General features: G+C 35.0%; 1 protein-coding gene across 1 annotated transcript in view; it reads right to left on the reverse strand.

Annotated features, from left to right (window-relative positions):
* Positions 1-771: 771 nt before the first annotated feature.
* Tram1 (translocation associated membrane protein 1) overlaps positions 772-25,120 on the reverse strand; it is a 32,716-nt gene continuing 8,367 nt past the window's right edge. The window contains exons 2-11 of the mRNA XM_020166582.2: positions 24,661-24,724; positions 23,197-23,318; positions 22,956-23,072; positions 21,686-21,744; positions 20,022-20,106; positions 11,813-11,883; positions 11,606-11,710; positions 10,523-10,666; positions 10,044-10,204; positions 772-2,310 (exon numbers count right to left, since the gene is read on the reverse strand). Of these exons, the coding sequence (XP_020022171.2) occupies positions 2,237-2,310; positions 10,044-10,204; positions 10,523-10,666; positions 11,606-11,710; positions 11,813-11,883; positions 20,022-20,106; positions 21,686-21,744; positions 22,956-23,072; positions 23,197-23,318; positions 24,661-24,724 (1,002 nt within the window). The 3' untranslated portion in view covers positions 772-2,236. The remainder of the gene's footprint in view (positions 2,311-10,043; positions 10,205-10,522; positions 10,667-11,605; positions 11,711-11,812; positions 11,884-20,021; positions 20,107-21,685; positions 21,745-22,955; positions 23,073-23,196; positions 23,319-24,660; positions 24,725-25,120) is intronic.

Raw genomic sequence — 25,120 nt, forward strand, 5'->3', positions numbered from 1 at the left:
AATTTTCTCATTTCCCTATCTATACAAGCTTACAAGCTTTACTCCAGGATTAGTTCTGAACTTAAGGACTTTGCAAGATGGCTTATTTTTATAATATGCTTAGTAATTTCATTCTGGAATAGTCCACGTGGATCACTCACAGTCATAGTCTAAAATGCAGATAGGAAAGCATTTTAAAGGGAAAGACTGAACCTCAGAATGGAAAAGCAACTAGTTCAAGGTCACTGAACCTAAGACCAAACAGCAGCTGTCCTGGTTCACAGTCCTGTTTCCCATCAGGCTTCAAAGTTCAACCTGAATACAGCTGATAGTGCTGGCCTTTGCATGACTGGGAAGCCAGTGAGGAGTTTCCTCGGGCGTTTGAGAAGCGAAGGTCCAGGGCTATTACATGTGTGTGTATGTCTGTTTGTAATGTTCTATCCACACACTAAGGGTTTGTTTTTTCTTTTCTTAAATCCACAGTCCATGCTACAGAACACAAATGCTGTAAGTAATTTAAGAAGAAGATTCTAGTCAAATAAAGAGAGGAAGTACTGCTTATTATAGTGCCACTGCCAATATTCCTGGGACTGCATTTTAAGGACAGAATAGTCCTGTAGTGAACACCATAACCCAACATTCCCTTCACTTCTTTGGTTATGTATCACTTTTCCCCAGTAGCCTTCATAAATATCTTACAGAGCTAAGAATTTGTTAAAAATAGCAGTTTTAGTGAAATGATATACTAAAATAACATAAATGCTAAAATGAAGGAATTGTCCAGGAAGCAGCTTGTGAAAGTAAAAATTTTTATTTTGACTGATTTCTCAATGTATAGTTCAATGCCAGTTTTTAATGGCAAAAATTTGGTTCCACTGAAAGTCCATAATGCTACAGAGAGCTACTACTTTTTCCAGGAAGTAGTAAACAGCTGGAAAGAGAAAGCACAACTTTCTAGCAGCATGGCAACTTAAACCACAGACCTCACAGGTCTGCAATTCTACACTGAAAATGGCACAAAATAGCTGGTGACAGAGTGAAAAATGGGGAACAGGACGTGGACACCAAAAGACCACTGTATGTACTATAAAGACAACAAACAACCACATTTGTCTATAAGGACTTCAAAGGGTAATCATAGAAAAGGGAACCAAATATTTTACTCAAATGCTTTTTAGAGCCTTTCTGTAGATACAAATATATATATATATATATATTTATCCAAAAATATGTTTTATACAGATAAATGTTTCTCAATTAAAGATGGGACCAAAGCTAGTTATAACATAAAGCACTGTCTTTTGTAAGACTATCCACCTGAATTTTCAATTTCTTTAAAGTTAGTGCACTAGTTTTCCAAATATAATTACCTGACATATAGATACAAATCAAGTAGGCATTGTTTTTTAAAAGGGTTTGCAATTTAAGGAGTATTTTTCTAAGATGCTATGCATATCAAACTTATGAGATGCCCCATTAGAAATCATTATTAATAAACATATCAAAAAGGGCCAACTTGGATATTCCTCTTCATAGTAAACATTTTCTGATTGCCAGTTTTTAAGTGTTGAAATGCAAAAGAAAGATTTTACTACACAATACTTTTATGTTAATATTTTGATCCAATATGTATGACAATAAATCTTCACATGTTGTAACCATTAGTATCTATTTTGTTTAAAATGGGAATGTAACACTAACAACTACTGTCTATGAAATAAAGCACACAATTATTTTGTTGATCTTATAAATCTTTTTTTTTCAGGTGTAAAGACTACAAAAATTCCTAAAAATTAGAGAACACTGAAAACATATTAAAGTTTGACATCTGACTTTATAGTATTTCCATTTTACCCTGAATGATAACTTAAAAAATATGACCTTCTTGGAACAGGTCACCTTGCTAGTATAAAAAATTAGTGAGAGCAAGAAATTTTATCACTGATATGTGGGATTTTTGTAAATAGGTTTACTTCCCAAACCATTAGAAAAATGTTCAAAGATAAAAAACAAAGTAAAATATGTGGTGGTCCCTAAACTATTTTGAAGGCAGGTAGCTTAGTCTAAGCTAAAATATTTTTTCACTCATAGTAATCATCCTCCCTCAAATGCCCTTTAAAAAAATGCATGAAACGGTACAATAGCAAGAATCAAAGAGCACAAACTGTATTTTCAAGAACAGAAAAATCTCTAGTGCTGAAAGATAGAGTAAAAAGCAGATTTCTTTGGGGACATGAATCAATTCGCTGTTAATTCATTATGAAGATTTCTCTTTCCTATTACGGGGAGAATCTGCTCCATTTGATGTTACTGTTCCATTTACACCATTTTCTGAAAAGAGAAAAGAATCAGTGTCACTGTCTTTTGTAAGTAAATGCAAGTAATAATCTTTATGTATAAAGTTACCGTTAGATAAGAAAATTTAAAGTCCAATATATATTCACCTGAAACTTATTTACTAGTGATTAATCTTAACTATGATTTAACTCATCATAGAACCTGGTATTATGCTGAACACAATGAACTGAAAGCAGTAAATTAAAAGAGATTAACTACTATTGAAAGCAGAAAAAAAGTGACAGGATAAAAAACTATTTTAAAAAGTTACAGACAAATAACGTGCAAGAGCAGGGCTTTTGGTGGAAATAAAGAATCCTTTCACACTTAGTAACAGTCCTTTGAGATTATTTCTTTATAATGCATAGAAAGTTGTTTAGCACAACCGTTATGCTTAGGCCTATACCATGGCCTCCTCCTACTTCTTCAAGCTATGATGTTATCATTGATGCCTGCTTAACCCTCCCTCTCTATCCATAGAAGCTGAAGATAAAAAATAGCACTTCAAGGTGCTGGAAACAATCAAGGCAAAGCGTCTGGATGTGCCAAGGTTCTGGAAGGAAAAGAAATGAATTGAAGTGACTTGTGTTAACTGGGACTTCTTCTGGACCATCTGAAGACTGAAGGAATCAAAGTTTGTAGACAGGAACTCAGGCTGAGAGCCCAATAAAGGAAAAGCTCAGAGCCAAGTTCGAGAATAGCAAACAGGCAAGATGCAGCTGAAATCCTGGTGAGAAGAAACTGTAAGGAAAAGAACCAATATTCTATATGCACTTCTCCCTCAAAGCATTTGCCAATATTAACCTGTATATGCATCAAGGAAGACAGAAATCACACAAGAGCAATTCCTAAGAAACTATAAAGTTACACAGAGAACTGGAAGACTCACATTGAGAGGGAGATAAAACTTTGATTTCAGGGTCCATCAGGGAAGAAAGTCCTTATATATGCCTAATATGCTGATATCCATCCTATGAACATGGGCAAACCAGAAATAGATCAGCTTCAGCGAGATATGGAGTGTCTACCCATATTCAATCCAGAGACGCTACCGATTTTTACACAAAAGAATCAGCTAAAAATTACTAGGCCAGTTAGAAAACAAGACCAAATAAATAAAACCAAGAGAAAAAAAAGTCAGAAAAAGATCCTAAGGTGATCCAGATCTGGAGCTATTAAAAAGAGACATTCAAAGTACAAGTTAAACAAGCGCACTTAATAGCAGATTAGGCACAACAGAAGAGGTTAGCGAACTGGAGAAAATACTCAGATTACAAATATAACAGAAAAAAAGATGGAAAATGCATGTAAGGAACCAGGTAAAGAAGTTTAACATTTAACATATGTACAATTGGAACCCTGGAAGGACAAAAGAAAGAGAATGGGGCTGAAGCAGTATCTGAATAATACAGAAGAAAATTTCCAAAAACAATAAGCCTCATCAAGATTTAGAAAGCTCCACCCAACAGAGTAGGCCAAATACAGAAAATCCAGGCATATCATAGTATAATAATACACCGTTGGTACACTTTTAGTATAATTGATAAAATGCAAACTCAGTGATCAGGTTGGATGAAAAAAATGAAATCCAATTAGATGCTGCTTATAAGAGCCAAGATTTTTACATAAAGACAAAGAAAGGCTTGGGGTGAAAAAAACAGGAAAACATATACCACAATAACGTTTTAACAAAAGAAAGCTAGCATAGCTACAGTAAACTCAGACAAACATACATTTGACAATGAAAAAACAACACTTTCAACAGGAAGACCAGACAGTTCTAAATTTTGATGTACCTAATAACATATCTTTCAAAGTACTCAAAAACCTCATGAAATTTTACAAAGAGAAACGGGCAACTTTACAATCTCAGTCTGAGATTTTTAACATAAATTTTGCAGTAATGGACAGAACAAGTAAGTTCTCCACACCAAATCAGTAAATTAAAAAATATGGAACACAATTAACAAATGTGACCTGCTGCCAAACGAATACAGAAGTGCACTTCTATTTAGAACCGCAGAAACATTTACCAAAACTGGACAGTGGCTGACCTGTAATGAAAGTCTCAACAAATTTTATGGAACTGAAATCATTGGAGGATACTCTTTAATCACAGTGGAATTGAGTTAGAAATCAATAGCAAAAAGTAGAAAATGACCAAATATTTGTAAATTAAACAATGAACTTATTAAAAACTTCATGGTTCAAAGAAGAAATTACAATTAGAAATAAAAAATACTTTGAACTGAATAATGTTAAAGACATAACCAAACTGTGAATACAGCCAAAGCAGTGCTGAGAGGGAAAGTCTGTGCTTAACTGAACATGATTCACAAGACATGATAATCAATGTTCTAAACATCCATCTCAAAAGGTAAAACACAAACAACAAAACAGCAAATTAAATTCAAAGAAAGGGAAATAACAGAAATCAACAATATAGAAAACAAAAACCAACAACAAAAAAATGGCTTTTTGTTTGTTATTTTCAAGATAGGTTCTCATAACTATTTGCCAGTGCTGGCTCTCAACCAGGATTCTCCTCATCTCTACCTCCATGCTGGGGATTGAACCTACTAGGCTTCTTTATACATGCTAGGCAGGTGCTCTACCACTGAACAACATAGCCCTCAAATGTTGATTTTGATTGACAGAAGAATGAGAAAAGAGTAAGTTACTAAAATAGGAAATGAAAAGGAGAAATCACTGCTGATCTATAGGCATTACAATAACAAAAGGAACCAGGTGCCCGATTTCAACCCAGTACCACACACACACAAAAAAAAAGATAACAAGAGGACGTTATGAATAATTTTCTGCCAATAAATTTGTAAACTTATACAAAACAAATTCCCTGAAAAACAATTTAGAAAGAGACAATAAGAAGTAGAAAATGTGAATAATTCCATTATCTTTTCAAGAATATAGACGTGTAGTTAACCTTCCTCTAAAGAAGATGGCTTCACTGGTGAATTCTTCCAAACACTTAAAAGAAATAATGTCAATACTGCACAAAGGACAAACCTGCCCAAAACGTTTTATAAGGCTAGCATAACTTTTAGATCAAAACTTGACAAGGATATTGCACAAAAAGGCTAATTATAGGCCAATCTTTTATGTGAACACAGATGCAAAAATCCTGCCAAATATTTAAAAACCAACTCAGCAAAAGTGATGTATTATCTTCACCAACTTGGGTTTACACCAGGAATGCAAGATTAGTTTTACATTTGAAAATCAATGTAATTCACTACATTAAGAGAATAAAGATAAACTGTATGTGTGATTATCTCAATAGCTGCAGAAAAGGATTTCTTAAAATTCCACATCCAACCATGACATAAACTCACAGCAAATGAAGCACAGATGAGAACTTTTTATAACAGAATAAAAAGCATTTAAAAATATTCTTTATTTTTTGTGGTGCTAGGGATCATACTTAGGGCCTTAGGTATGCTAGGCAAGCATTCTACTGCTAAGCTACACCCCCAGTCCCAAATCATTCTTACTGGTTAAATATTAAAAAAGTGTTCCCCTTCATATGAGGAATAAGACATATTTATCTTTTTTTTTATTCATATGTGCATACAATGTTTAGATCATTTCTTCCCCCCCAACCCCCCACCCCCTCCCTCTCCCCCAACCCCTCCTTCTCCCCACCACCCCCTCGCTACCCGGCAGAAACTATTTTGCCCTTATCTCTAATTTTGTTGAAGAGAGAATATAAGCAATAATAGGAAGGACTAAGGGTTTTTGCTAGTTGATATAAGGATAGCTATATAGGGAGTTGACTCACACTGATTTCCTGTGCATGTGTGTTACCTTCTAAGTTAATTCTTCTCGAACTAGTTCTTCTCTAGTTCCTGTTCCCTTCTCCTATTGGCCTCAGTTGCTTTAAAGTATCTGCTGTAGTTTTTCTGTGTTGAGGGCAACAAATGCTATCTAGTCTTTTGGGTATCTTACCTATCCTCATACCTCCCTTGTTTGCTCTCACTTTTATCATGTGATCAAAGTCCAATCCCCTTGTTGAGTTTGCCCTTGATCTTATATTCTTCTACTTATATTATTGTGTGGTCCTAGCTAGTATAATACAGCAAGGAAAAGGAATGGTATAATATTTGACAATGATATGATAGAAACTTTGGAATAAATCAAATATAAGAAAAGTATCTTAAAGAAAACCAATGACACTGCTATGTAACAAATAATTAAACTTTAAAAATAGCACATACAGTAGTTGTAGCTTAAAAAATAAATCTAATGAAATTAGAATAAATCTAATGAAAAATATGAGATCCCCATATAGGAACCCATTGCTTTAAAAAAATAGAGGCCAGTGCTTCCCTAATACCAAAACCAAAGACTGCAAAAACAAAACCACCAAACACAGCTGACACCTCCCCCCCCCACCCCCCAGCACTGCCTCTGCCAATATCCTTTACAAATAAAGACACAAAAATCCTCAACAAAATACTAGCAAATCAAATCTGGCAACATATAACAAAGGCTATATACCATGACCAAGTGGGATTTATCTTAGGAATGTAATGTTGGCTTAACTCCTGATATGCACTAAATGTAATCTACAATAAAAGAAAAAACCCAAAGCACTGAAAAAATTGACTATACATTCATGATAAAAACACAAACAGGGCTGGCATATAGTTCAGTGGTAAAGTGCTTGTTTAGCATGCTGGAGGCCCTCAGTTTGACCCCCTGAACCACAAAACAAGCAAAAAACCAAAAACCCAACCAATCCTCCCATAATACACCTAACACACACACACACACACACACACACACACACACACACACACACACACACACACAAGAACAGAAAGGATTTTTCTCATCCCGATGAGACTCATAGGTAACATCACACTTAATAGTAAAAGACTGGATGGTTATCTCCCCAAGATCAGGAGCAGGACGAGGACTTCTGCTTCTTGCCCTATTCAACAGTTCTGGGGGTTCTAAACAGGGGAATTTGGCAAAAATGCAATGGAAAGCACCCAACTGGACAGGAAGTAAACATTATTTTCATTTACAGATGATCCTTGTATACTGGGAATCCAAAGGAATCCACATTTACCAAAACACTATTAGAATAAGTAAGTCCAGCAAGGTTGTAGGATTAACAGATGAACATATGAGAATCGGTGTATTCCTACCTATGGCAATGAACAATGCAACAGTGAAATGAAGATGGCTCTAGGCTGGGCATTGTGGCTCTTCGACTCAAGAGGAAGATCCGGAGGACAGAGGCTCAAGGCTAGCAGCCAATAAAAGCTGGGCATGGTGGTGCACACCTGATACCCCAGCCAGGAGGAGAGCATGAATATAAGGACTGTAGTCCAGGCTAGCTGGGGCATAAATGCAACATCCCTTATTTGAAAATATTTAGTTTTAGCATTTTTTTTTTTTTTTTTGGTGGTAGTGGGGTTTGAACTCAGATCCTCACGCTTGCTAAGCAGGTGCTCTACCACTTGACCCACCCCACCAACCAAAAATATTTAAAGTAAAAAAAAGGACTGGGGATGTGGTTCAAGTGATAAGAATACGTACTTGTCTGGTTAAAAGGTCCTGAGTTCAAATCCCAGTACCCCCCCCCCACAAAATAAAAGATGATTTTATTTTACAATAGCATCAAATTAAGGAACAAAATAAAAGATATCCATATTCATACTCCCTAAGGCAATCCACAGATTAAAGGTAATTCATATCAAAGCTTCAGCTGGCTTTTTGGCAGAAACTGAAAGGCTGATCTTAAAATTCAGAGAGAAATGCAAGAGACCAGAATAATCAAAACATAAAAAAACAAACAAAACTTGAGAACTCACCATCTCCTGATTTCAAGACTTAACAAAGCAACAGCAACCAATGCTTCTGCCCCAACAACAGACTCATACAAATAAATAAAACAATTCAGAGTGCAGAACTAAACTCTTACTATGTTATTTTTAAAAATGGCATCAACACAACTCAACAGAGAAAGGTTAGTCTTTTCAACAAATGGTGCAGATACTTTGCACCATTTTATATACCTATAAAACTACGTATGTAAAATGGTACAGATACTTTGGAAAACAGTTTAGCAGTTCCCCTAAATGACCCAGCAATTCTACTCCTAGGTATATACACAAGAGAATGAACATAGTGTGCAAACAAAAACTTGTACATGAATGCTCATATTATTCTTAATTACTCCAAAGTGGAAACAACCCAAATGTCCATCACAGGTGATGAATGAATAAGCAAATTATGGTATCTTCAAACAACAGAATATTTGGCCATAAAAAGGAATGAAGGAAGTCTGAGCAGAATACCGGCCTAGCAAGTACAAGATTGAGTTCAAACCCCAGTACCACAAGGAAAAAAAAAAAAGAATGAGGGAGTGATACATCTTACAATATAGATGTACCTCAAAAATATGCTAAGTGAAGGAAGTTAGTCATAGAAAACCACATATATCGTACTGTTCCATTTATCTTAAATACCTAGAAAGAGACCCATCCAGAGAGACAGAAAATACTTAAATGAGTGGTTGCCCAGGGGAAGAAGGCATGGAGAATGACTGCTAAGGTGCATGTAATGGGCATAGGTTTCTGGGGAGTGATAAAAATGTTCTGAAATTAGTGGTTCATGTAGCTTTGTGAATACATTAAAAATGAATGAGTGAAATGTACACTTTAAAGGGTAAATTTATGATGTGGGGATTATACCCCAGTAAAACTAATATGTGGAAGAATACACCACATATTAAAAAATCAATTACCCCTAAATGTAATCAACCCAATATCTTTCTCAGCAAGTTTTGTGTGGAAATGGACCAAATGCAAAGGGCCAAGAATTACTGGGACAAATCAGGAGGACATAAATTTTATCAGATCAAGACTTACAAGAAGCAAATCAGAGCTGATATATTTTTAAAACTGGAACTCCCTATGCTACAGTTCTAAGTAATGCACCACATACAAATGAAAAGTATTTACTGCAGTATCAATGTATTTCAATCAAAAGCCGGAAGGAGAAAAGAAGTTAATGACAGGCTCAAAGACAAAGGATCCAGCAATCAGAATTTATAAAAATGGTTGTTTCATTTGAGGCTAAAAGGCCGGTGAGAAGGAAATGAGTTATGGAGGTTCTTAAAATGTGTGCAAGATGCTTTGACATACAATATCATACTCTAGCTCAGCTGTTTACTAAAACTTCCCTTATACATTGGTCTACTGTGGCACAAAGTAATTAAGCATGGAAGATCTGTGAGAGTAAAACACAGTGGACAGTGTTTGAGGGCTGTTATGGATTCCCCTGTCCCAAAGAATCATCTGTGGAATAGAAGAAGGTCACTTTGTCTCTAATTTTTAAGATTTGAAAATAAGTGCCAGGTGTGGTGGTATATATCTATAATCCCAGCTAGGCAGATGGTGGAGGGAGGAGGATCAAGGTCTGAGGCCAGCCCTGGACAAAAACCTGAGACCCTATCTGAAAAATAACTAAAACAAAAAGAGTTGGCATGTAGGGGTGGGGGCTGGGGGAATGACGTGGCTCAAGTGGTAGAGTATCTGCCTAGCAAGTACAAGGTCCTGAGTTTAAACGCCAGCAATGGAGGAAAAAAAACAAAAAAACCAAAAAAAAACAAAGAAGCTAAGTTAAGACCCCATTACCAAATTTTAAAATGATTTTTACTTTGCTGAGTTTTTCATTGCTTACTAAATACCAACCTGTTCCTTTTCTAGAAGACCTGCCTTTAGTTACTGTTGGTTTCTTCCTCACAGGTGGTGCCTGAAAAGTGGAGTGTTCCCGCCATCTCCGAAGCTGAAAGTTAATAAACTTCCACATCATGAAGGCTTGAGTAATGCAAATAGATGCCAGAACAGCGATTCTGAAAATATTAATGAACAAAAAATTAGAGTGTATGAAAAAATGTAACTTAATAAAAGTACTTTGTATTTTGCTTTGACAGTAGTAATAGTGCTAAAATTTTCACTTTGTTGACAAGACTATGTTAATAATCATTCTATTAATAATTCAACCTAGAAGTTAAAGTACTACTTCAATCAGAAATAAAACTGCAACAGTATCAAATCAAATGAGTATTTTCTCCAGCCCACATATTTATTCTCTTACTTTTTAAGATGATTTACATTATAGAGAAACTGGTAACATATTAAATATCAGCACAAATTTAACTTGACTGTACCTAACAGCCAACACATTGAAGTTTCCAGTACTGAAATCCAGCTTCTGATTCTCTGCTCTTGCAAGGCCAAAGCCAACAGTAAGTACTGAAAGAATTAAGGTCAGAAGTCTTCCCAAAACAAAAAGAACTGCCCAGAGAGAAAACCTGCAAAACCAAAGCAAGAAAAGATTCTATTAGAAATTAGATTCCTGCCGGGTGCTGGTGTCTCATGCCTGTACTCCTAGCTACTTGGGAAGATGGGATGAGGAGGGTTGAGGTTTGAGGCCAGCCGAGGCAAATAGTTCATGAGACCCCCCATCTCCAAAATAACCAGAGCAAAATGGACTGGAGGTGTGGCTTAAGTAGTAAAGCACCTGTTTTGCAAGTGTGAAGCCTTGAATTCAAATCAGTCCCACCAAAAAGAAAAAAAAAAAAAAATTAGATTCCTACTAAGTCCATTCATGACTTCTGTAGTCAAATGTCTAGGAAATACTACGTTACCATTCTTAGAGACATGCAACATATTCGTCTATTTAAGTTTCTAAGAACTCCAGTAAAGAAATGTTACATTTTTTTGTTTAGTTCATCTTTTTGTGTGTAAGCACTATTAATGATCTTCAGAACTACTGATACACAGAACAATTTTGAGAAATAAACAAACAAAAAAAAGCCATACTATGAAGAACAGGATGCTCAATTCCCATTTGAGAGTCCTAGTTATATCTTTTGTGTGTGTGCGTGTGTGTAACTGGGTTTGAACTCAGGGCCTTGTGCTTGCTGGGCAGGTGTTTTACTACTTGAGCCACTCTGCCAGACCTCTTTTAGTATCTTTAAAGTCGCATTATCTATTCTTTCATTTTCTTCTGAAAGTTTATTTCTCTCTCACTTCTTTTCCAAATAAAATGCCTGCAAAAAACAAAGCAGGAAAATTTATAACAGAAAAGTAAATCCCCAAAGCCTTGAAAATTGCTGATCTCTTTAGCTGAAAAAGACTCCATTTTAGAGATTAAAATACCAGCATAAAAAGTAACATCATTGTCCAGGGTATGGGCTTTAGCAATCAAATACTTGCTACACAAGAAAAAGAATGGCTAAATAACTTACCCTTTCTGATACTTTTCATCACTAAAATAAAACAGGCGGGAAATGTGGAAAAGAAATTCAACAAAATAATGCAGCACCAGAAGAACAAGTCCTAGATGATTCAAGCTGTTAAAAGAACAAATTTAAAATGGAAACATTATCAATTAAGATAATATTAGGATACTATCTGCCCAGTCTACTTACACACCCAAGCAAAATCCAACTCACTTCAAAAGATAAGCTCCAGCAATGTGAAAGAGGTAAAGACCAATGTAGACAAGCTGACGAGGAATATCTTCCTGCAAACAGAAAAATACATTACAAATTAAAATACATTTAAAACACTTGTGTTCTTTAACTGCAGTGTCACAGGGTGAATGTATAAGAAGGAAGTAGGAGCCGAGAGGGTGATTTAGGGGTATGCCCTTCTCATCCCTGGTTTATTATAGGCTTTAGCAAGTCTTTTAATCTTTCTTGGCTATTAGCTTCTCATCTGTAAAACGTGAATACTTCAGTTGGCTTCAATCAGATGAATTCAAAATCCCTTCCATTGCTAAGATCTGTGGTTCTTTTTATAAAAATAATTTATCGAATGACATAATAATTAACTTGTATGCTGGTGGTTTAATGGCCAATATTAAAATTGCTATGGTTATAAGATGTGAGATGGTTTTGTTCATCTAAAATAGTCACATTTTTAAACTGTTTTAGTCCATTCGTTGCCAGTTATGGTTGTTAGAACTCAAAGTTAAAAATTCCCTTCTCATTTATGAGACCACCTAATTAATTGTATGTCCTTTCTCCCCAATAACTGTAAGCTCAAGTATCTAGATTTTTTTTTTTCTTTCACAGTCCATAGCTGACTATATATTTTTTATTATCTTAGAAACAGTTCTTTTTTTGGCAATACTGGGACTTGAATTCAGGACCTCATGCTTGCTAAGCAGGTGCTCTACCACTTGAGCCATTCTGCCAGCTCCCCAGTTTATTGATTGAGATGGAGGTCTTGCTAACTTTCTGTCTGGGTTTCCCTCACTGCAATCCTGATCTCTGTCTCCTGAGTAGATAGGATTACACAAATAAGCCACTGTGCCTGGCACAGGAATGGTGCTTTTTAAGAAACGTAATAAATCAAGATCTAATAGTGAATCATGAAATCAACTTAGGAGTCCTATCAGTTCACACCTGTAAATCCCAGGTCCTTGAGAGGTAGTTATTGGGAGAATCACAGTTTCAGGCCAGCCTGGGCAAAAAATCCAAGAGATCCCATCTCAAGCAATAAAAGCTGAACATAAAAAAGCAAGACCTTATTGCAAAAAAAGTAACTAAAGTTAAAAGGGCTGGCAACATGGCTCAAGTGTTAGAGTGCTTGCCCAGCAAGCACTAGGCCCTGAGTTTCAAACTCTAGTGTGGCCCCAAAAAGACAAAAACCGGAACAATCAAACAAAACAAAAACAGAATAAAAAGCCAACCAGAGTGTACAATACATTATATTATGGAAATTTTAATCCAGATTTTATATACACACACATTGAATTATGAGGTAAGATCCTGTTTTTCACTTTGGGTTGCAGTTAAAATGTTTACAAATCAGACAGCCATAAGCTCAACAAGTGCTCACTGGATGATGAAGTACCTCCCTCATTTCTACACACCTGGTTTGGGCTATTTTCCTCCTATATGTATTTATAAGGTTTATTTACATTAGCCTGGTCAGTACTACTCAAGTACTGTAGCTACTAAGCATAATGATTACCATGGTAAGATGATACTGGCAGACTGAACCTAATTAAACCATCTCCTGCATGTAGTGTATCTAGGCACATGGTTCCTCTATCTTTCCCCTTATATTTCAGCACAGGCTACTTCACCAAATCTTCTGAGAACAAGTAGAGAGAACCAGTCCAGTTCAAACAGAAAACTCTTCTTTGGTAAAAAATGGCACAAAGATCAATCATAAAACATAAGTCAGTCTGAACAGCACTATCAACAATATTTTACTTTGTAACTTTCAGAAAATTCCCAAGTTTATTACAGTGGTGGTTCTCCTTGAAAAGAGAAGTATCTCCACATACTTCCAGTGCAACATCTCGCCTCATAAAAGGAAACAGTAAGGGAGAAAGGGTGTTGATAAGACATGCTGAGGTTCAACCACAAGGGAACCTCTTCCTTCTCCTTCTATAATCATTTCAAAACAGCTCTCTTATAGTCTGATTAATACAATCAGATATGCTATACATATAAAACTGCCACTATGTGTATGATGCAGTGTTTCCCAAAGTGTAGTGTATTTGTCATTTGTACTGGACAAAATGATTTTATATAGTACACTTTTATTTAGCTTTAATTTTAACTAAAATATTTTAAGTTATTTAGTATATGTTAATAATTACTTGAGTAATATTATAAGAACAAGGACTTGGTCAAAAATATGAACTAGTAGCATGGGAATATGCTAAAAGATTGTGGTGGCATGTAACTGACTGGGAATGGGAATCAGTGCTATATTCCTTCAGGTGTGTTAATGAATGCTTCAAATCTCTGATGAGAGCACAGACCAATGGCACCCTTAATATTTATTTGATTTTAAGTTTTTTTTTAAACTAGTAATATAACCTATTTCATTATGCAAAAACTCATATAAGTCAATTTAAAAAAAACCTAATGTGCTGGGAAAATATTTTATAGGAATGTAACTTACTAGGAATGTTGAAAATTTTTAATTTTAAAGAAGCCCAAAATAAGTTTTAAAAATAAACGCTGGTCTTTTAGCAGAGAAGAACTTAAGGTGCCTATCTTTTTCCTCTCTGACAAATTGAAATACACTATTACTAACTGTACTTCAAAAAACCATTCCAGTTCTCTGATTTTTTTTGCCTTTAAATCTCAACCCAATTAGGTAGAGTAAGAGTGTGCTTGGTTCATACATGGTCTTAGCAGTTAGGATTCCTGGTTTTTACTCAGGTGGCCTGGTTCAACTCTTGGTGTAGGAATGCCAAACTTGGCTGGTAGCATGGCTCAAGTGGTGAGTGACTGCCTAGCAGGCACAAGGTCAAACCCCAGCCCTGTCCAAAAAAAGTGTGCGCTTGGCACTAAGAAAAACCCCATAGAAAAGAGCTGGGGATGGTGGAGAACATTGCTTAGTATGAGCAGGCCCTGCGCTGGATCCCCAGCACCAAAACAAAACAAAACAAAACAAAAAAACCCCCCAAAACAAAAACGAAAAACAAAAAGTCATAGAACTTCTTTACTACATTTAGATTCATCTTTGTATCACAGCCTGGTCTTTTTGGTAGTCAACCGAGTCAACAATGACAGAAGGTAAGAATGTCATCTCTAGCTACCATCTTCACAACCGTCAAATGCCTAAGCTTTATCCTTATCTCAACCAGCAAAAACCCTTGTTCCTTCCTATTATTGCTTATACTCTCTCTACAACAAAATTAGAAATAAGGGCAAAATAGTTTCTGCTGGGTATTGAGGCGGGGGGGGGGGGAGGGGGAAGGGGCGGAGTGGGTGTAAGGGAGGGGGTGGGGGCAGGGGGGAGAAATGACCCAAGCCTTGTATGCACATATGAATAATAAAAGAAAAAAGAAAAAAAAAAAAAGAAAATAATAGACAAAAAAAAAATGCCTAAGCTTTTAAATAGTATCAATAGCTTTCAAAAGGACAGAAGTACCAAGAAATTTTCTTCTAAGTAATGGTCCTTATTTAACTGTATACAAACAGATCAGTGTCTCTAAAGCAATGTTTATACACTCAAAGTGCACCACAGAAAAAGTAAAAATAAATGATAAATAAACAACATGGATAGCTGATAAGGTCCACCAATTGCTAGCTGTGTAATCTTGCACAACTTAGTTCATGTCTCTACCTAGTGGGGATAAATGCTACAACAATAATAGCACAACAAAACAAAGAAAGAGTGATAGAGTGTAAAATCACAAGCAGTGGGAAAGATTGTGGTTAACTGGGGAATATACACTCAAGATTCTCCAGTCCCCAGGGGATGAAGCCCCGATGGCTTGGTAGTCATGTCTGAGACCAACAGACCTTGCCACACACTATTTTCTCTGGAGCATACAGGTTTACATGGGGTGTGGGAACCAGGAGAGAACGGAGGAGGCTGGGTGAAATTTGGCCCAGCAAAGTGCCCAAGGCTGGCTCATCAGTGTTCTTGTAACTATAGTTTACATGAACACTAAACCACAGAGCTGTTTTGACTTTCCAACATATTTTCGTGCACATTCAATGATTTTGTTATATAAATGAACTTCTTCTACCAGAAACCAAAATGAGTTTTTGATATTTAAGATTAGCAATTTTTAAAATACCTAAATGGAATACACACACACACACACACACACACACACAATTAAAATGAGTTTTCAGAAAACTGTTTCCAAGTTTTTTTGGTGGTACTGTGGCTTGTACTCAGACCCTGTACTTGTGAGGCAGGTCCTCTGCCACTTGAGTCACTCCTCCAACCCTTTCTGCTTTAGGCTATTTTTCAGATAGGATCTCACTTTCTGCCTGGGCCTACATCTGACTGTGATCCTTCTACCTATGCCTCCCTGTGTAACTGGGGTAAGAGGCACACAATGCCTGGCTTTGTTTTGCTCAGACAGGATCTTCTAGCATTTAAATTGCTCAGGCTGGCTTCAAACCTCCATCCTTTACCTCTGAAGTAGATGGGATTAAAGTATGAGTACTGCACCCAGCCCCAAATTCTTATATATTCTCAGTGCTAATGTTTAAGAGCTTATACAAGAATGAAATCATGAAATGACTTAAAATTAAAATAATTTCATTTATTATGGAAAATCTAATAAATATAGTACATTTAAATAATACATTCCAAAATTATAAATAATCTCAAGTGACATTTTCAGTTGCTATCTCAATATATTAAAAAGGGTACCTTTAGTGTATATCTTTTTAAGAAAATACATCATCCAAATTATGCAGAAGGGTGAAATTGGGAGGACTGTGGTTCTAGGCCACCTTGTTCTAGACTCCATGTAAACAAACAAAAAAAGCTGGGCATAGCTTGTTATCTCAACGTCTGTGGGAAGCTTAAAATAGGAGGATTGTTTCCAGGCCAGTCTGGCAAAAAGTGAGACCCTATCTTCAAAATAACCAGAACAGAAAGGGCTGGAGGAACGGCTCAAGCAGTAGAGGGCCTACCTAGCAAGCACAAAACACTGAGTTCAAATCCAGAACCATTAAAACCGAAAAATTTATCTTGACAACATTATACTACAAAATAAATGTTACCACAACTACTATCACATATATGCCCAAATATAAGGCAAAGATTTTCCTCCAAGCCCCAAGACTGAGCCATTTTATATTTGTTACAAAACTCTCATGATTATATGAGATAGGGATTATATCATACAGAGATTATATTGATTGTTTTGAGCTATAAACAAACATTTGAGTAAGACACATAAGCCTGGAAAGCTTCCATTAATGCCATTTTATAATGCTTATCCAGGACCAATGAAGAATCAGTAAGAAATACAAAAATGATGAACTCTGGACAAGCTTTGTTAGAGGATTCAAAAGGTGGCTCTACAGGAATGAATGACAGAGATTAACACTAAAGTTCCATATAAAAAATGTGAGTATAACGTTCATGAAGTAGGAGTGGAAGAAGTTACTTCTAACTTAATACTTAATATGATACACAATCATATATAATTAAAGCAAATTTGAATATTAGAAATAAAAACATATACTTGGCTATTTTATGGTTTTCCTAAAAGTTGGCTAAGAAATTATTATTTTTTTGAGACAGGGTCTCTTGCTATGTTGCCTAAACTGGTGTCAAATTCCTGGGCTCAAGCAATCCTCCTGCCTCAGCTTTCCAAGTAACTAGGACTGTAGCACATACCATGGCACTTGGCTAAGTAATGATATTTTGAATATTTTCATGGACAAAATGGAGAACTATTTATACTGAAGTGTATATAATATATGTGATTTAAATTTTCTCTTTTGAAGAAACTACATTATTTGTGACTAACACATCTCTTGAACTGCTCATAACACTGTTCCTTTCTTTCTTCATTTTTGTGTAGGACTGGTTCAAAACAATCACTAGTCAAATCACTATTCAAGTCTTTTCCAGTAAAGAGTTCTTCCAAAAATAATTTTCATAGAGTAAATTTTAAGAAACTGTTTAACACATATGCAGCTGTTACTTTGAAATTATGTTAATTACTTGAAACAGTTACTTTCAACTGTCACATGTAGGTGTTAAAAATAGTTTAAGTTCTAAGTTATGCAAATTATTCCATAAAAATTAGATTGCATTTCTGGAGAAATGCCATCTGGCAGGAACTGATAAGAAAAAAGCTTCAGGAACTAAAATGAACAATTACTTTGATATGTTCCTTTTTACTTACTAGGGTCAATGAGAAAGATACAGATAAGGATTAATAGTGAAAACCAGAAGTATTATATCTATGGGTATACAAATAACTAAAGAAAACTTAAATATCTGAGCCATGGTACAAAGACATCAAGAAACTATGATACGCTCAGTAGCATTGTCCAACAGAACCTTCTGTAACTACAGAAATGTTCCACAAATCTGTCCAGGCTTTGTTTGGTGGCATAGACCTGTAATCCCAACACTTGGGAGGCTGAGGCAGGAGAATCATGAGTTTGAGGTTAGCCTCAGCTACATAGCAAGTTCCAGGTCAGACAGAGCTACTACCAAGCTTGTCAAAAAAACACCCCAAAACCAAAGTCCAACATCAAACAAATAAAACACTTCTGTCCAAAATGGTAGACATTTAGCCATACATGGCTAATGGGCACTGGAAATAACCAGCATGGCCAAGAAAGTGAATTGTTTGTGTTTTTATTTAATTTTAATTAATTTAGATGTGGCTAGTGGTACCATTTTGGACAGCACAGGTCTAGGACTCCTATGAGTCACAGGAGATGCTCACTAAATATAGAAGGGTTACTGGAAACTATGGGTCTAACCTATGGGTCTAATAATTTTATTCTAAGATAGTTTGAAGTCAAACATTTAACATAAATAAAGATCTTCATTCTAATCCTTACAATTACTTAACTGGAAAACCATTCCATTTTATAAAAGAAATCAATAGCTAAAGATAGTATATGGCCTCTAATTTGGTGTTGTTTTCTAGTATTAGCAGCCATTATCAATGAAAAAGGCACACAGAATACATAAAATATAGACAAATCAAGGACCTATACCATGAATTAACTATTTAGCTCATATAAAAAAATGCCTGTGGTTTTTGGGAGGGACAGAGGTAAACTGGTCACTAAACAGGCTGTCATACTTCTACTTAGGAAGACTTCTGAAAGTAAGGGGATTAAAGAAAAAAACTTTAAATGTGAAAAAATGTACATATATACAAATGATGGAGAATAAAATGAAAACCTTTATTTCTGTAACCCAGCCTCAGAAGTTATTAACAAATAACCAGACTTTCATCTGTAGCCCTACCCATTTATCTTTACCTGATATTATTTTTGAAGTAAATCACACAGAGCATACAATATATGGAGATTTTCTTAAATTCTACCCTTGTACCCAACAGGAATACAGGTGGCTGATTACTTTATTAGAGGGAAAAGGTACTGTAGGAAAAGAACTGATGTGCTGGGATTATAACATTAGAGAATATCAGTGTGAATGAAGAGTAATTACAGAGCAGAAGGATGAGAGACCACGGAATAAATACAGATGGGAGACCTTTAGAGCACAGGTAAGCGGCTTTTAGTTTAAAGCAATAAGAAGTTATTGAAAGTTTCAGAGGAAAAAGTTAAGTAAAGGAAGTATAGTTGACTATTGTGATACCATGGAAGCTTGAATTAAAAAATACTGAAGATAAAACTGGAAAGGATACTGCAGTGCTCCAGTAGTATACTTATTTGTTCAAACAAACATCTTTCCCACATGCTAAAAAGGGAATGCCCCACCCATTTCAGGAAAGGCTTCCCTGGTGAATACTGAACCACAGTTTACTTTCTGTTGTCAACACTGAATTTTTCTTGGGGCCTTAAAGAAGTTAGTTGTAATCTTGACTAATCCTTTTGTCTTACTTATGAAATAAACTGTTAAGAATATCAGTAAGATGAAACTCATAATATATTTGAAATTTTTGCTTAAATTTTAATTTAGTTTAAATTGCCACTAATAAAAGTTAAAAATGAGCAATTATCATGTCAAATATAGAAGATCCCCCTCTAAGTTAAAATAAAGACAAAAGTTTTTTCAAGAAATATTTAAGGATTTCAGGCTTTGCAGAAAGAGGGGAGTTAAGGGGATGAAAGAAGAATTGAGGGAGGGCAAAGAGGTAAGAAAATATTTAATTGTAGAAAAACCTTAAAGAGAGAAAAAAGTGACAAGACAATATTTAAAAGTACAAAAATACCACCTTACTTTTTTGGTTTTCTGGAAGTAGAGTTCAGGGAAAGCATGAAACCAGTAAGCCAACTGTGATATGTAGAAAAACTTCATTTGAAATCTGCACAATACAAAAAAGCAAAAATATCTTTTAAAGCAGAGTATTTTAAGAGAACATAGTAAATAACTACTGGAATTGAAGATGTACTAGCAGCATCCTCTACATATCTTTAACAACTCTATAGCAGCCACTCTCCACTGTTTCCTTGGGATAGTCTCACCAATCAAGCATTTTTCCTGGATGAAACATCATATGCAGAAGGCTGTTAACACACAAGCTGGCTGGAAGGAGCCAGGCTCCTTGTCTATTACTTAATTAATACTGATTAATAGGTTATGCTAGCTACTGAAAACACAAGGACTGTGACCAACCTTCAGATCTGTAGGGTTTCATCAAAGGAGAAACAAGAAGGGCAAAAAGACTGACACAATGTAACAAAGAAACCCATTATTTTGTACAATGAATGTATACTCAAGAAAAGGGACAGACACAAAAGTAAAGGTATATACATTATCAATTCTTAGAATGTGGGATAATCCCAATGTCAAATATCATCATTTTTTTTTCCTTAGGGAAATATTGTAATTCTACCTGGTTGAAACATAGAGATACTCAAAAAAATGAAGGCAGAAACAGAATTAAAGACAGGAATAAGACATAGGAGGGTTTCCCAGGAGATACTGTTTTAATCAATCTAGAATCAATAGTTTCTTTTATATTATAACCTTTCACCCTTCTGATTCCTCTTTATTCTCCCTTCTCCAGAAAACTAAGTTAAAATACAAAGCCAATCAAATGAAGTCATTTTGGGAGAGAAATGCAGTCATATAATGCTATAATCCCATTTTCTAAAAGTTTATTGAATTAATGTAGCTTTTTAAAGTCAGAGAATGACTCAATAGAGTTGGTGTTACTGCTGGATTTAAAGATATGCATAGTCATGTTATTCCCTTCTTTCCTTCATGTCTTTTCTCCATTTCTCACATCAAACAATGTATTTAGTGAGTACTGTCTAGGTGACAAGCACCTACAATCTACCTGACAAAGTAAAGGATCTAAGACCAATACAGGCAAAGTAGCAAGGAAAATTAATATGGAGCAGCAGTACTAGATGGGTTAGGCTTGAAGAGTGAGCAATTTAGATACGTATCTTCATAACCTGGAAGACAGTGCTCCTGGAAGCACTACATAGAAACCGTGGAGGTTAGAAATATAAAAAAGAAATAATCCCTAACTTCAAGAAGCTTATCCAAGAAGAGGATAAAAAAGGAAGAAACAAAAAGAGATGGAGGGTAGAGTTGGGATGTGGTGGGGGAGGATCAAAAATATGGAGAAGATGGAGTTATGAAGAGGTGAAAGGATGAGGGAGAAAAAAGGGAAGAGAGTACTAAATTAAGATTATTGTTAAAATCCAAAACCAATAAAGATGTTGAAAAGATATACATGTAAAAAAGTACATAGAACCTTCTTCTTATGGCAATGGGACTGCCAAGACATAGTCTCACCTATTTTATGAATGTGCCAAAAACAAACAAACAAACAAAAAAATCAAAAAACTAACAAGAATGAATTTTAATTCTGCTTACTTGTGATGTGACCATAGTTTTTATTTCAGAAAGGCCTGTTAAAAATGACTTACGTCATCAGGTTATGGGGATAAGCCCTCCATAAGATAGTTGGATCTGAGATGTAGTTTTCCTAAAAAAGAAGACATGAAAATTAACCTGTGAGTATCATGCAAACATTCAAAATTGCCCATATTACATCTCAAACATCACACTAAAATCAAGCTTTTTATTTTCAATATAATTTGAATTGCTTACTTTAGCAAGTGAAAATCAATGTTAGAAACATGAAATCAAATAAAACATAATTCCTGATTTTCAAATATCTTTCAATCCAGTAGAGTAAAAAGTACAAGTATACAAACAATATAAGCAATAAACAGTAATCATATGTAACACAGGAACAACAACCTATGAGTGAGATGAATTTTGTCTTAATTAATAAGAGAATGGTTTTTGGGAAAATATGTAGCACCTTGCAGAGGAGTTAGAAGACCACAATGCTGCCAAGTTTTATGAGACTAAGTCCATAAATACTACCCTAGTCTTCTTTCTTAGATAACTAGATACATCCAGTAAGAATCAATACATAGGTAAAAAAAACAAAACAAACTCCCCCAAAACTAAAGTGATTTATAATTAAAAAGAATATTTTCCCACAGAAGTGCAACTCTTTTGTTTTTTAAAAAATTATATAATAGACTTTAAACTGAAATTTACATGTTTCTAAAAGTATTATTAAAACAGCAGAGTAAAAGGGATTGAAATGTTGGGTTTTAATCTAACTATGGTATTAAATGTTCTATCACAGAAAATTCACTTTGCCTATTATTCATCTTCAACATGGTGATTTAAAAAAAAATTATGTGTCCAACAAAATCGAAAGTATATCAACCATGGAATACCATATAAATTTAAGGGATTGTTCTTGCTTTAGTTGTTACTGCCTTCTCGCTCATTAGTTAGTGATAGGATTAAATGCTCTGATTGTCTGACCTGAAAAGTTATACGTTATAACTTGTTGGGAAAACAACTGGACTCTTTTTAGAGGAGGAAATGACTGGAAACATTACAGCTTATGTAACCTAGTAAGATCGTCACTAACATCTTATGCTTTTTCTTATTACAGAGTTGTCTGTAAATGACCACTAGATAGAAAAATAACATCCAGTGACTAAAAATGTACAGGCTTTCTGAAACAGTGAACAGCTTAGAATTTTTTTCTGTATAAAAACTAGCAGAGATTTATGACTAAAACTCATTTTTTAATTTATACTGGTCTTTAGCAAAGAGTTCCTAACCTTAGATGAGAAAGAACAACAATACTAAGAGTGACATACTTACAGAGATTAGAATGAATGTACCCCAAACACAAGCAAAAAGGTAGAATGCACTAAGCTGACCAGATTCGTTAAACTTGCTATGTTTCGTTTTGGAGAAGTGCATTCGTCTATTAATTTTCTAAAAAAATAAAAACAGCTATTAGTAATTAAGAATAAATTATAAAATATACTTAATATATGACTATCATAGTATAGAGAGCTAGTGCTTTACAAAATATAGATTTCTAAGATTGCATACTTACATCCAATACATATTCTTGAATTATGGCATGAATAATTATCGCCACTAGCATGTAGAAGAAAACTGTAGCCAAATCTTTGATACCATAGTAATAAAGGGATGCTGATTCAGTAGCTTGTTCCTCTGAAGGCCAAAAAGGACACACATACACAAAAATATACATAAGATTATAAAAACAGCACTAAGTACAACATAGTTATGGAAACAAACAAAAGAAGACTAACCCAGTAAAAAAAAGTTCTATAGAAACACCATAGAGAATTTGCTCCTGGACATCTTGAGTCTTGCGGAGGGAAGGGAAATGAAAACTGAGGAGGAGGCTATCTAGAAACCCAAAGCTTCAGAAATTACTTACAAAGACTTGACACATGTTAGTTACAGCCATCAAAGACCAAAAAACAGGGTAAGGGAGGCCACACTAAATAAACTGATATTATTCCAAGGGTATAGATCATGTTGGTAAGAGATTCAACTTGGCCTCTCTGCCTGTCTTTTCAAGACTTTTGAAGCTTCCCATCTCTATTTTCAAATTGGACACTATGTTATTTTCTGATGGAGAAGCTGACTTGATGTTTATTTGATTTAGTTTTATAAGCAGCAGAGACAGGGGCAACTACTATTTAGATTGTTTTTAATCCTTGTAATTATTTTCCAAAATTTTTCAAAACAAATACTAATGAACAGCTGACTCTTGTGCTCAAGCGTTATGCTTACAGGGACTGTTTAAGTAAAAGCCTTATTCTTCTCTGGCATGTTCAAATGTCAAAACAACATTGCAGGTATGAGTAACCTGATATCTAAGTCAGTAAATCAAGTATTACAAAACTACACATAACTGAACAAAACCCCAATTCAATGTCATATATCTGATCTTACATTCAAAATTAAAAACATCAGGGTAGGTTTACTGCTTGAGTATTTTTATATTTTATTAACCAAGTACCCCATCTGTACTCAAACCAGTTAATTATATCCACTACAGTCAACTTTCTGAACTTGATTTTCACATTGCATAATTTAGAAATCAAACTTTTTGAAATAAAAAAATAAAAGTATAGTTTGGATGTGATTATCTGGTTAGTCTAGATCCAAAATATAATTTATAGGTCAGAAAAAGTGAAACAAAACATTGTTTAGGGTCACTAAACAAATTTAAAATATCTATTCTTAGAATTTTCTTATGCAAGAGTGGAGAAAACAACACAATCTTTGGTAGGATTTCAAGCTCATTCACAAAAATATATAATAAACATTAAACATATACAATGGGTTTTCATATCATGTGTAGGATTAAAAAAACTCCAAACCACCAGATCTTGTATTACAAAAATCATCAAAATAATATTCAGTCTAATCATGGGTGAGACTTATGAGGATTAATGCAGAATCTAATGTTCATGAATATTCCCAAATTTGTTCAGCTGAATTTCTACTTAAACAAGAAAATGCTATGAAAACTACCTACCTGTTGCAGGAAGAGTAACATTGTACTGAAGAGTAACAAAAATGATAGAAGCTTTTGCTGTTATCTAGAAAGAAAGAAAGGAAAAAGTTGAACTTGTGACTCTCTCCCAAATAAATAGATCAGGGACAAAAACACTGTAAATTCTGTCACCAAATCTAGGCACTAAGGCACCCTGGTTCTTGTGGCACCCTAACAGGAACAATGAGAATTCCTGATCATCAGAGTCGAGCCTGGGAGTTATGATAATTCACCAAAGTATTCTGCAATATAGATATAACTTCAAGTGACACTCTCTGCAGTTCAGGTAAACAATGATTTCAGAAATAATGACTCTCTACTACAGTACTCTCTACTATACAAGGAACACAAAACTCCTTATCAAGAAAAACTTAAATGGAAATTAGTAAAATTAGAGGAAGCACAGTTAGCATAAGAAAAATGGATCAAATTCAGGATCTGT

The sequence above is a fragment of the Castor canadensis genome, chromosome 3 (assembly GCF_047511655.1).
Source record: "Castor canadensis chromosome 3, mCasCan1.hap1v2, whole genome shotgun sequence".
Lineage (NCBI taxonomy): Eukaryota > Metazoa > Chordata > Mammalia > Rodentia > Castoridae > Castor > Castor canadensis.